The 13,694-nt window shown below is 49.6% G+C and overlaps 1 protein-coding gene across 1 annotated transcript; it reads right to left on the reverse strand.

Annotated features, from left to right (window-relative positions):
• Window positions 1–10,929: 10,929 nt before the first annotated feature.
• On the reverse strand, window positions 10,930–13,458 carry LOC104018879 (fidgetin-like protein 1). The gene is made up of 2 exons (XM_009472083.2): window positions 13,436–13,458; window positions 10,930–13,346 (listed from the first exon to the last, which is right to left on the reverse strand). The coding sequence occupies exons 1-2, from the start codon at window positions 13,443–13,445 to the stop codon at window positions 11,257–11,259; spliced, it is 2,100 nt and encodes a 699-aa protein (XP_009470358.2). The 5' UTR covers window positions 13,446–13,458; the 3' UTR covers window positions 10,930–11,256.
• Between the last annotated feature and the right edge of the window lie 236 nt (window positions 13,459–13,694).

Genomic DNA, 13,694 nt, shown 5'->3' on the forward strand with positions numbered 1-13,694 from the left:
CCTCATCCCAGACGCCAAGAGGAGACTCCTCCAGCGGTCACCCCTAGCAAGATTTCAGCAGCAGCACGTTCAGACCCATAGGACAGAACAAGGGAGGGATGTTATCGCCGTTTCCTCTCTCTTCCCTCAGACGATTGGTCTTCAAAGCGAATGCTCCCTTCGAAACAGGCAATTGCAGCGGCATACGGCCTTCCCCCGACCATCCCTGCCGCCGCCCTGTGCCACGGCCTTTGCAGGGGTTTGCCGAGCGGCGCTACCGTGTCGAGGACCGAATCTGTAGTCCAGTAATTGGTTGGTTCAACAACAGGCACGGCTGAAACAAGCTGCCTGACTCAAAGAGCGTACGCTTCCTGTTGTTGGCAGAAAGCGAGACTTCGCGCTGTTCCCCCTTGCTTCCTTTAAAAACAGTGCCAGGAATTGATGTAAATTGGCTGCAAAGCGTCTGACCCACAAAGCAGGGAAGTGAGAAACTGTAGGACTCGGGAAGACAGAGCAGTATCAGCCACCTCTGTCTAAATATATATGGGGCTTTAATATACTTGATCAAGGATCACGGGTGGCATCAGCGAGTTTCACTTGAAATGCGCTCAAGGGGCTGGAGTCTTCAGCAGCCCCGGAGAAGTCTTTCTCTGGAGAAATCAGTCGAGTGGTTTCTTCAGTCACGAGAACTCTCTACAGCACCGACCACAGGCGGGCACGCCTTACGCCGCCCAGACACCTCCGTCGAACAGTAGCAGAGGGATCGCCCAGAACGTTAACAAATTGCCCAGCCCGTAGGAGTTCTGTCTGCTGGGACTTCTGTCCGGTGGGTCAGGAGAAGGTCCCTGCACCGCTGGGCTAAGAGTGGTGCCAGACGTTCGACCCTGTTACCATAGCACTACTGATTTTTCCTTGCCAGGCCACGCGAAGACGGCAACAAAGGCCACCTCCTATCAACTAAAACTCAAATGAATCGAGACCGTCGAATTACCTGGACTCAGCTCCTCTTCCCTACCTCTGACGTATCTACATTTCAACCCATTTTCAGGGTCTTCAGCCTGGGAGGCTGCTCATATCTGCTCATTTACTCTGCTATTAAAATGCCAAAGAGCGAGGATCAGTTTCAACACAAATGCACTCTGCCGGGATTGTCACCACTTTTCCCAGCCCCACTGTAATCCTACAGCCCGAGACACAAGGCAAAATTAATCTTTAAAAATCCTGTCTTTCTTACATAGGCAGTTCTGGAGACGTCAGGCTGCTTTTCACAGCTCCCTCCAAAAAAAACGTCTCAAAAATCCAAGTCCACCCAACGAATCCACAATAATCCTTAATAAAATGCCAGTAACAACTCATTAGTACCGGGTGATTTTAAGTGACAAAACAAGGAAACATAACTTTGACTACCCTTGGGCTTTCCTTAAGAAACTGGGTGGACTTCTTTGGGAAAAGATCCCCATCTGGTGGCAGGCTGTAAAAAAGATCAAGTCAACACTACAGGTGCACTACTTTCCCTTGAAAAGCCTGCTGTTACTAGAAACGGAGTGCATTTGTTGTGGACAAATTTTTCGCCGTCCATTTCTAAACCTTGGGTAGGATAGACTGAGCAAGGCATCTTTTAGTCATGCTAAGTCTGTCCTAAATGCACGCCTAGCAAAAGCATTTGAGCTCATCTGGCTCACGTAGCCCATCGCACAATTTTTCCTGCCTACAGCGCTGTGGGAAAGACAGCCCCAGGCTGCGGATGATGAGAAGCAGCAGTGCCGCTGCCACCTGCATCTGCAGGCAGATGTGTCCAGGCTATTAGGCCTCACCTGCAGACAACAGCTAGATCCCTCCCTAGCGATACAAATACGGCGGTACTCCCCTCCCACTGCTGTAAGGGCAATAAGACTCTTGAAAGACACAATTTTTTACGGGGATTACGTTATACCGATAAAAGGTAACCTTCCCTGGTATAAATTACGCCTACTCTGGGGTGACTAGAGGAGGGGGTTGTACCACCGTAACTATCTGGGGAGTTGTACTACCATAGCTATTTTTAAAAGCGCATGAGAAAAAGATTTCACGAATGGAACTACAGTGGAGCCGTCCCCAGCATGCTCAAGTTTGTCCCTTCTGAGACAGTTACAGACAGAATGTTAGCGTGTATTTTTAGCAGATGACAGCAAAAGTTTCTGAAAATTTGATCTTGAGCTCTCTTGCATTTCTTTGGTGCAAAACTTCTGGGTTTGGAACGACTTCTCATATCGCAATGTTGTAATTGTCACGTTTCATTTTCTTCGGTCAGCTACAAGACTCACTGTCACACGACAGCAGGGCACCCCATTAGGCAGGGTGGAACCTTTTAGATCTATCAATAAAATTGTTGACAAAACTCACAAGGGATGCGCAGAAAATAACAGACTAATCGCAGAACCCGGGACCAACTTACCTCTTACCTCCTCCCTTGTCACTCCAAGCATATTTTCCACCTCTGCCTTCTCTCCAGTTGTAGCTATACCAGCCCAGAGATTCTGCGGCCTTCTTGAAAGCAAAGTTTTTCTTTTGTCTAATTTTATGCTGTCACTGCTAAATGTATGCTTTTACACAACATTAAGCCATCAACAGATATTGGAAAAATTATCATCATTGCCGAAATAACATCAAAGTATACACGTTCATTTGCATCTTTACATGTAATCAATCGCCCCACACCACTTTTCAGTTTTCTCTGTTGATTCTTTCTGAACTGTCTCCCTTTTTTCTAGGGGGAGCTGGCACCAGAATAGCTTGCAGAAACCAGCTTCTGGAGTTCGTGCCCGCTCTGGAAAAAAATTCTCCATAATTTAAGAAAAACCAGGGGTCTCTATCAGTCCACTTACATGGCTATATTCTTCACTATAACTATACTCTTCACTATATCAACTATATTCTTCACTATATCCATTCTGTAGCGCACATAATTGGCGTGCAAGAAATACAATAGATCAAGAGCATTCGAGCTCCCTATGTCAATCTCTCACACCTCTTCTTAGTTCTGTTCTTTTCATGCTTGGGAAAAAAAAATCCATCGGTGAAATAATAATGAAGGCCAAAGTTCTCCTTCTTCAGAACATTGAATGAAGTACATGAGCACAAGCTATTTCATGACAACTCTTGTAAGCATTCAGATTGCAGTATTCCCGTTCCAAACACAGGCAAACTAATCGGAAACTGGCATTTTCTATCGGCACAATGTAAGGAAAGCCGCAGCTCCCGGACGCTTTTCTCGCGTGGCTTTGCTGAAAAGCCTCAGAACAGCCCAGCTGTATTTCTAGCTTGGATGTTTGATTTTGCTGCGTACACCGGCAGCCAAAGGAAAGCGTGGTATGTTCAGAAGTACGACAGAACACAAGATGCCACCCTACCCCCGTGAAGTCTACAAACTAACTCAACTCAAACAGAGGGGCACTCTCAGGCTTCGGGCGTCGTTAGGGAATCTGAGGGACCATCAAAGCCGCGCACATCCAAGTCAGGATCAACTCCATGGTTGTGATGCTACAGCCAAATCCATGACAGCAGCAGCCTCGCCCCTGCTTCAGCTTCACAGCTGAAGGTTCCCCTTTTCTGGTTCCCGCCTCCCTGCCCAGCTAACGACTCCAGTCATGCCCGGGTGGAGAAGCGGCAGCCGTTCCCCTTTCCCCCGTAGGCAGTGAGGAAGCACTGCGTCGTCCCTCTGCCAGCCAAAAAGCAGATTCAGTATCTTCTCAGCATCCTTGCAGCTGCCACTCACTTTCCTTGACCCTCAGCTTCCGAAAAGGAACAGTATTGCCTTTTGCTTGCTGCTGCATCTTCCTCCGCCACAAGAAAACAACCTAATATTCCTCTAGAAGAGGTGATGTGCCTTGGCAATATGGGAGTGTGAATACAGGGCATATCTTACCTTCTGTGAGTCTTTTACAGCTCTTGCATGATATTTTCTCACATGGGTCTTCCCTGCGGCACTGTCAATGGTTTCATTAGTGACTGAAGTGATGGAAGAAGGAGGCTCCACTGCGTAACTTTGCTGTTGAAACCAAGCTGGGAAAGATGGGAAAACAGCAACTTCATAACAGCCTTTGCCTGTCTTCGATCTTGCTAAAGAAGCATCCAGGCAAGAAAGCCATTTTACTAATGGTTAACATTAAGCATGTATCAGCTTGTGTTTGCGTACCAGCATTTACTGTGTACAGGACGTCCTGAGCGTGATCATATCATCACTGGTAGGGGTATGAACATTCAACAGTACAAACGGCTTAAGTCCAAAAAGGGACCAAGGTTTCTGTAAGTACTGAATGTTTTAAAGAACAAACTAGGCAAAACGTGCACCAGGAATCACAAAAAGTGATTCACCCGACATAAAGTCAGAAGTTGATGATTTCTTAGAGTCCTTCCCAGACCCATACCTTTGTGATAATGCAGATTTGGCTTCACAAGTATGAGCCGAGATTATATGAGGCTTCTGAACTAATGGGACAAAAACAAGTACTAGAGATCGATCAGTACTGCAACCGCTTATAGCTGCAGCCCCGTACATGACGGCTTCTCTGCAGATGAGATAAAGAATGGTAAGAAAATATTAAAAAGTAAGGCTAAGAAACCTAGTCTTTGGGAATTTTATGTCGGTATCTTCGCCAAGCACTGCAGTTATGTGAATTGTTCTGCTGAAGGCATCTATGCTGGGTGCAGGCGTGAAGGTTTTCGTAGTGGCGGGGGCTGCAGGGGTGGCCTCTGTGGGAAGAGGCCAGGGGCTGCCCCGTGCCGGGCACAGCTGGGTGCAACGGACCCATGGTGGAGCAGATGTCCACACCGCAGCCCATGGACAGCCCATGCTGGAGCAGATGGATATTCCTGAAGAAACTGGGGTCCACGGAGTGCCCGCACCAGAGCAGAGGAAAAAGATGAGGGGGAAGGAGCTGCAGCCAGAAACCGCTGTGCACTGACCGCAACCTCCCACCCCCTCCGAGCACCGTGGCGGCACGGTAGGAGAGCTGGGAGAGAAGTCGAGTCTGGGGCAGCAGGGAGGAAAGGTGGTGTTTCAATGTTTGTTGTTGTTCAGTTTCTCACTACCCAAATCTTTTTTAATTGGCAATAAGCTAATTTTCCCCAAGCTGAGTCAGTTTTGCCCACAACGGTAACGGCTGAGGGGTCCCCCCGTCTTTAGCTCGACTCAGGAGCTCTCCCATCCTATTTTCTCCCCCCGCCCCACTGAGGAGGAGGAGGAGGAGTGAGTGAGGGGCTGGGTGGGCAGCTGGCTTGCAGCCAAGGTTAACCTCCCAGAGCATCTCTCTAGGGAAGAAAACTACTCATGAGCCTACTTTCAAAACTCTCCCAAGCCCCAGCTTTCATTTCAGTTTCAAAGGAACGCACACTCGTGAGTCTGAAGACAAGTGCAAGCGTTGTTTGTATAGCTACGGTTCAAAGCATCTTCTAAGGCGTAAGAAATGTAAGTGCTCACCAAGACCAATCCCTCACTGCCATCAAAATTAGAATTTTAACAGGAAAAGTGGTTGTTTGGTTGGTGGGTTTTTTCCCAAAGACATGTTGCCTTGGGAGTAGTTCCATAATTTCTATTAGAAAAACAGAAATTGCCTTATTTCAATAGGACAAACTGACCGATGCTCTTAGAGGCCAGTCCAAGAAGCAGAAATAGTGCATTTATTTAAAAGAAAAAAAACAGTGAATCTATTTCTTTCATCCACTTGCCATTAGCAGATGAGGATCATTGCTGCTTCATCAGCTTTTCACCTACTTGTGCTAGCAGAGCTTTCTGCAAATGAAAATTCATCCGGGGATTTCACACTGCTCCGAGACAATTTACCTAACTCAAATACAAGACGCACTGAGAAAATGAAGAGTCTGAATTGCCTTGATTGTTGATAAGACCTCACCTTTCCAGGACTGCAATTATTTACCTTTATTTAAGAGAAACTAAGAGATTGTGCACCAAATGTTACTGAACCACAAAACCAGAAGGGAGTCCTGCACTTCGCCTTGCAAAGTTCAGCCAGCCAAAAAGAATGAATGATGAAGTACATCGGTTTCTGCATACACTAAACAGAGCCATTAAGGTGGATTTATCTGCACCATTTCCCTTAAATTACAGTCATGCCCTACTTCTGTGCAATTTTCTATGTTTTGTGAAATTATCTTGCCGGCGATCTAATCTCTTCTTTGGTGGCACTGTTACGGCGGGTTATGAAACACGTATTGGGCTAATATTGGAAGTCCTGCTGACGTGTGAGTCCTGCTGCAAAGCCTGAATATTGCTAGATGGCTGAAGAGAGAGTCATATTACCTGCACCGTTACTAAAAAAGAGTAAACTTTACCTCATGTTCCCTTTCACTGTTCCTGTGTGTTTTCCAAAACAAAAGCATGCTCACGTCCTTCAAGAGAGTGCCAAGCAATGAGTCACGGAAGACGCAGGAGGAAGAATACTCCTGCCTGGGGCTGAGGTTCTACCTTTTCTCTCGTTCCCAAGTTTCACTTAGCAGAAGACAAACAGAGCGGCACAGCATTTCTCTCCCAGTCCTTGCCATTTGAGGAGGCGTTTTAGTCTCTACCACCACGTGCACTCTCACCGCTCCTGTCAGCAGAGCCATTCCATGACAGTATGGATATTCAGATACATAGGTGAGCACGCTACGCTCACATAGCATACCAGAATAATCCCCAGCAGAAAGAAGGCAATTATTTAATCGTACCCAAGGGTTTTATTACCCTGGAGCAACCCTCAGGTTTTACTAAGCAACTAAAATTCTCTGGCGTTTTCATTCACTTGCCTGAGAAAAGATTTTAAAGAACAGGTTTTCATTAGGGTTGGAGAGATGTTTGGAGACAGCAAGAATCTTACTGTTGTGCTTTAACCCCAGTCGGTAACCAAGCACCACACAGCCACTTGCTCACCCTCTTTGTCCTGGTTTCAGCTGGGATTGAGTAAATTTTCTTCTTAGTAGCTGGTATAGTACTGTGGTTTGGATTTAGGATGAGAATAATGTTGATAACACACTGATGTTTTGGTTCTTGCTGACTAGTGTTTACACTGGTCAAGGACTTTTCAGCTTCTTGTGTTCTGCCAGGTGCACAAGAAGCTGGGAGGGAGCACAGCCGGGACAGTTGACCCAGGCTGGCCAAAGGGCTGTGCCGTACCGTATGGCGTCATGCTCAGCAGATAAAGCTGGGGAAAGAAGAAAGAAGGGGGGGACGTTCGCAGTGATGGCGTTTGTCTTCCCAAGTAACCGTTACGCGTGATGGAGCCCTGCTTTCCTGGGGATGGCTGAACACCTGCCTGCCCGCGGGAAGCAGTGAATGAATTCCTTGTTTTGCTTTGCTTGTGTGCACAGCTTTTGCTTTACCCATTAAACTGTCTTTATCTGAACCCATGAGTTCTCTCACTTTTACTCTTCTGATTCTCTTCCCCATCCCACCGGGGAGGAGTGAGTGAGCAGCTGTGTGGTGCTTAGTTGTTGGCTGGGGTTAAACCACAACACTCCTCCACTGCCAGTGGAATAGGGGAAAGAATTGGGAAAAAAAATGTAAAACTCACTGGTTGAAACAAAGACAGTTTAATAGGACAGCAGAGGAAGAGGAAATAATAATAATGATAAAAGAATATACAAAACAAGTGATGCACAATGCAATTGCTCACCACCCACTGACCGATGCCCAGCCTGTCCCCGAGCAGCGATCACCCCCTGCCGGCCAACTCCCCCCAGTTTATATACTGAGCATGACGCCATACGGTACGGCATAGCCCTTGGGCCTGTCTGGGCCAGCTGTCCCGGCTGTGCTCCCTCCCAGCTTCTTGTGCACCCGGCAGAGCACGGGAAGCTGAGAAGTCCTTGACCGGTGTAAGCACTGCTTAGCAACAACTACACCATCAGTGTGCCATTAACATAATTCTCATCCTAAATCCAAAACGCAGCACTCTACCGGCTACTATAGAAGAGAATTAACTCTACCCCAGCCGAAACCAGGACACTTCCCCAGTATGTGTTTATAGCTCTCCAACACTAAACTTGGAAGAGCAGATTTATCTGTCTCATGATCTTTACCCAAGTGGCACAAGTGTCAATCAGGTTGGACCACTTCACACATTTCTTCTTACAAAATAATCCAATTATTCCACTTTCACTATTTCAAAAGTTAAGATACATTCACATACCTGAATTTTTACATCTCTGAAAAAACAGTTTCTAACACATACCATACTTTACTAAAAACATAAAGCTAAGAACAGAACTGACTTTTTTTATGTTTAAATCGGGATGAGCTCTAAGAAATGCCAAGTCTTCCAAATTATTCTGAAGTCAAGGTTCACTATAGTCTCAGGGCCCCTGTAGTTCCCAAATACTTTAAAAAGTGCCAGCTAAACAGCGTTGATCCATTTTCAGAAAAATCTAAGTACAACTAGCTTTTAAGCTCTGCATTTTCCTCCAGAGGAGAAAAAACGCTTTCGAGAAACTGAAGATAAAGCCTGGACACCACTGCAGCCAGCTCTGCCACACTAACAAAAGAATCCAAAGGAAAGCTTTGAACTTATTTTCCCTTCAGGGGCAGCTCTGTCCAGGCCGTGGGCGAGGACAGGTTACGTGGACAGAAGGCTGTGCACTTCTTTCGGACCATAGGGAAGAACACCAGGTACAAGCTGGCGAGGAATTCTCCCATTGTTACGTGAAGACTTCTGAAGGAGCAGAGGAACCCAGTTGACGTCGGGACATGGGATTTCTCCTTCCCGGCCACTAGAGCCCAGTCGGGTGCACTCTCAGACTGAGGCTTCTCCCAGCTTAGATGGAGAAGATGGATGCAGAGATGGATAGATGGATGGATGCAGCTGCTGCCGGTTTTGCTTGCGGGTCGAGCCAGGAGTGAGGCTGAGCCCCTGAAGAGCGGCAGATACACACAAACACGCGCACACACACGCAGAGAACACAGCGCAAGCAGCGCCTTTACCAGCACGCACGTACGCAGCAAACGCGCTCACATAAACCCAACACCACAGCCCCGCCTCGTCCCGCATCTCCAGCCGAACAGGACTGAAGCTCACCAGCGAGCCACGCAGCCCCCGCACTCTCCAGCTTCACAAGAATGTAATCTTCTACATCTTCGAGGTAATCTTTTTGGATTTCAGTAAAGCTTTCGATACTGCCTCTCACAGTATCCTCCTGGACAAAATGTCCAGCATACAGCTGGATAAACACATAATGCAATGGGAGAGCAATTGGCTGACGGGTCGGGCTCAAAGGGCTATAGCAAACGGGGTCACATCAGGGTGGTGACCAGTCACTAGCGGGGTGCCGCAGGGATCCCATCTTGGGGCCAGTGCTCTTTAATGTCTTCATAAATGACTTGGTCGCAGGACTTGAAGGACTACTATCTAAGTTTGCCGATGACACAAAACTGGGAGGAGCTCTTGGGAGAGAGGCCCTGCAGGGAGATCTGGACAAATGAGAGAGCTGGGCAATCAGCAACCGTCTGAAGTTTAACAAGGGCAAGTGCCGGATTTTGCACCTGGCACGTGGCAACCCCAGATGTGCACACAGACTGGGGAACGGGAGGCTGGAGAGCAGCCCCGTGGAGAGGGGTCTGGGGGTTCTGGTCGACGACAAGTTGAACACGAGCCAACAGCGTGCCCTGGCAGCCAGGAGGGCCAACCGTGTCCTGGGGTGCATCAAGCACTGTATTGCCAGCCGGTCGAGGGAGGTGACTGTCCCGCTCTACTCTGCACTGGTGCGGCCTCATCTTGAGCGCTGTGTGCAGTTTTGGGCACCACAGTACAAAAAGGATACGAAGCTGCTAGAGGGTCTCCAGAGGAGAGCCACGAAGATGGTGAAGGGTTTAGAGGGGAAGCTGTACGAGGAGCAGCTGAAGTCACTTGGTCTGTTCAGCCTGGAGGAGAGGAGACTGAGGGGAGACCTCATCACAGTCTATACCTTCCTCACAAGGGAAGGAGGAGGGGCAGGCGCTGATCTCTTCTCCCTGATGACCAATGACAGGACCCGAGGGAACGGCAGGAGGATACGCCAGGGGAGGTTTAGGTTGGACATTAGGAAAGGGTTCTTCACCCAGAGGGGGGTGGAGCACTGGAAACAGGCTCCCCGGGAGGCAGTCATGGCACCAAGCCTGACAATATTCAAGAAGCATTTGGACGATGCCCTCAAACATACGGTGTGAATTTTGGGGTTGTCCTATGCAGGGACAGGAGTTGGACTCGATGATCCGTGTGGGTCCCTTCTAACTCAGGATGTTCTATGATTCTAAGACCACCACACTTGTGGAGCGTTCAAACATCGCCATGGGATTTAAGTGTGTCTAACATCCATGCCCAGGCCCTCAGCCCCCTTACTCTGCCACGGGCTCAGGTCTTGGCTCTTTCCAGGTGCTGGGCTCCTCCTACTTGCCAGCTAGCCCAGCTTCAAGTTTGCTCGTGAGTTTTGTTAGCGAAGCCTGCACGCACTGCGGGATCCCTGCAGCACCTGGCCCGAAACACACTGGCTAGCCCATGGCTGGCCCTCACACCCTACAGCCCCTATGACCCAGGGCCTCTGCTCCAGCTGCAGGTGCCCAGACCTCCTGCGAGCACACGCCCACAGGCACAGCCACAGCACAGAAAGCAAGGTCAAGCAGAAAATCATCAGAAAAAGGATTTAATAAGCAGCTGGGACAGACTGCAGCGATGGGGCTGGCGCAGGACTGTCAGACAAGAGCACTGCTTACAGGAGACCGTCCCCCTTTATCCACCCTTCTGATCTTCCCACGTCCACCTTGACTCGTTCCTTCCCCTGCTCCCGTCTCTTCCCAGACAATGCGCCCCTAACTACTTTTCCCCATCAGTCCCAGTTCCGCTACAGCCCTGCCCAAAACCGGTACTTCTGGTATCACGCCCGGGTCCCCGCAGCCTCGCATGGCGTCACTGACACAGCACAGCGGGCCCTGCAAGGTCCCCCCAATGCTCCCTTCAATTCTGTGTGAGGTTTGACCAGCTTCCCCTCAACCGTCAGGGAAATTCGGCCACCCTTCACAGCAGCCGTCTGTAATTTTTGTCAGCTTCTCGCTCTGCTACGTGGGTTCAGCAATGTCTCATGTCGTGACCAGCAGCTTCTCACGGCCTTTTCAGTTGGCTAAACCCCAGGCCAGGGCCTAGGCATCTGCCTGCACAACACGGGAAGATTTATTTCCAAGACAGAAACAAAAACAACTGCAGACACCCTAAATTATCACGGGCTTAATAGGCGACGGGGCTCCAGAAACGTTTCAGTGACGCCGCTAGGATGCGACTATCTGCCGCAGCCGAACGTCTGGTTCCACGTTTCGTACAGCTCCAGGTCCTTCGAGGAGACGCTGGGCCGCACGGTTCTCAGGGCGCTCTCAAAGTCCAGAAAAGCGATGGGCCGTACTTGCTCTGGCATGATGGTCGCAATGTCCGTGGACTGAAGGCTGCGGATGGGGCCCAGGGAAGCTTCTCGACAGAGCTGTGTCATGTCTGCCCCAGAAAATCCGTTCGATTTCCTAACTATGAGCTCGATTTCCTCTTCGTTTAGAGAGCAGTGCTCCTTTGACATCAGGCGGGTGACAATCTGCTTCCTAGCTGAGGCTTCCGGAAGAGGAATGTACAGCCTCTTCACGAGCCTCCGCCGGGCAGCTTCATCGATTTCTTGGGGTCGATTTGTTGCTCCAACCACTAGAATACGATCTTCGGAGGAGGTCGCTGCCCCATCCAACTGGACCAGAAATTCAGTTTTGATTCTTCTCGACGACTCGTGCTCCCCATCTCCGCGCTGAGACAACAGAGAATCAATTTCGTCGATAAAAATCACTGCTGGCTGTTGACATCGCGCCACGGCGAACAGCGCACGGACCATCTTTTCCCCCTCGCCTACCCACTTGGAAGTCAGGGAAGAGGCGCTGATGCTAAAAAACGTCGCTCCGGACTGGCACGCGATGCACTTGCCTATGAGAGTCTTGCCAGTGCCAGGGGGGCCAAAGAGCAGAATTCCTTTCGGAGGGCCACGTAACCCAGTGAAGATGTCTGGCCTCAGCATAGGCCAGACCACTATTTCTTTTATGGTGGCTTTAGCAAATTCCACTCCGGCAATGTCGTCCCAGCTGACAGGAGGCCCGTGGTCCATGATCTCGTGCATAACCAGTTCAACCATTTTGGGCTCTATGTTTTTCAGTCGCTCGTCTACAGGCAGCGACGGATCCGTCGGTCCTCTTGCGTGAGGTTTACACTGGGCGCCTCCGTTTTCATTTCCCTCTTGTTTTGGAACCGGAGGAACAAACTTGCCAAAGGGGCCCCGAGATCTGCCTGCGCCCAGGGATTTTTTTACACCTCCGTAGGACGAGACTGGGGCACGCTGGGGGAGGTTTTGAGATTTCTTTTGCTGGTCCACCCACAGCTGTTCTCTTGCAGTTCTGAAACCAGGAACACTGCTCTCCTCACTTCTCTTTCTGGTCCCTGAAAAACTACCGGCTTCTGTACTAATGGAAGCCTGGCACGGAGCAAGGCTCGCAACCACCGCGCTCGCGCTGCCTTCCTCAGCCAGACCATAAAACGCTTTTCTTTTTCCAGAGCTCGCGGACCACGCAGGTGCAGCCGACTGACTGGAAAGAGGCAGATTTTGCCCATCGCGACAGCTGCTCGACGTCGTCAGAGAACTACGACTCGCCGCTTCTTTGCTGCCAAACAGCGGAGTCGCCTGCAAACCTGCACGAACCTGTTCGTTCAAGGAGGCTGAAGAGGCAGGAAGCGCATCCGAAGTTTTGGTCGCAGGAGGCACGCTGCTTCGAAGGCACTTTGAAGACGAGGGATGCTCAAGGAGATCTGCTCCCCGACTTGCACATTTTGCTGAGCCAGCACAGAGCTCCGTCTCTCCGGCACTGCTGAAGATACGGAGCTGAGGAAGCCCCGGAGCGGCAGAGGCGCTGACCCCGTTATCAGCGAGTACGCAGGCGCCTGTTGGCGCCACCTGAGAGCGCTGGAAACTCTTGCCAGCCTGCATCCTCTCTTGCACACACTTGAATTCAAACACATTATCCCTTGTCAAGGCAGATTGCCACTTGTCACTGTCGTTTTGCTGACACTTTGCCAAAGTCAAAATGTTTTCAGCATAGTTATTCAAGCCAGTCTCTATGTTGTCAGAGTCAATAATCGCAGCGTATTTCTCTGCGTATTTTTTAAACAGCTTGGCAGCACAGACCGGGGAGATCTCGGAGTTTGCCCATGCATACTGAATACGCAGGATTTTGGCACGGTATTCGTCTGCCTTCTGGCCGGGTGTGCAGGCGCCAGAGGTAACAGCAAAGTAACTTTTCTGCCAGTCGCTCAGGTGCACCGTGCTGTGGGTGGGGGTCTCCATCACTGACACTGCAACACACAGAAAATACCTGCTGTTATAAAATGCACCGCACAGCTATTTGCTTTGGCTGCCTTCCCCCTTTCCTAGACACACATACACGAAAGCATACGTTATTTTAATTGAGAGAAATAGCACAGCAGATCTTGTGAGCCACCCAGCCAGTCTGGACACTTCACCATTTCCAAAAAGCAACCAGCTTTGTGCTGTAAAGCCATTTCGACGGAGGTTCTCTCTTCTCCTTCCTTCTCCAAAGAAAGAAAAGAAGGGGGAAAAAAGAAGAAAAAAAAAAAAAAAAGAGAGAGAGTTTGCTGCTCACCAGAGGTCTCCTGGGAGGTAAGCAGACTGCAAAGAACGGT

The sequence above is a fragment of the Nipponia nippon genome, unplaced genomic scaffold, assembly GCF_047370975.1.
Source record: "Nipponia nippon isolate SJK-2023a ecotype South Korea unplaced genomic scaffold, ASM4737097v1 scaffold_1, whole genome shotgun sequence".
Classification (NCBI taxonomy): Eukaryota; Metazoa; Chordata; class Aves; order Pelecaniformes; family Threskiornithidae; genus Nipponia; species Nipponia nippon.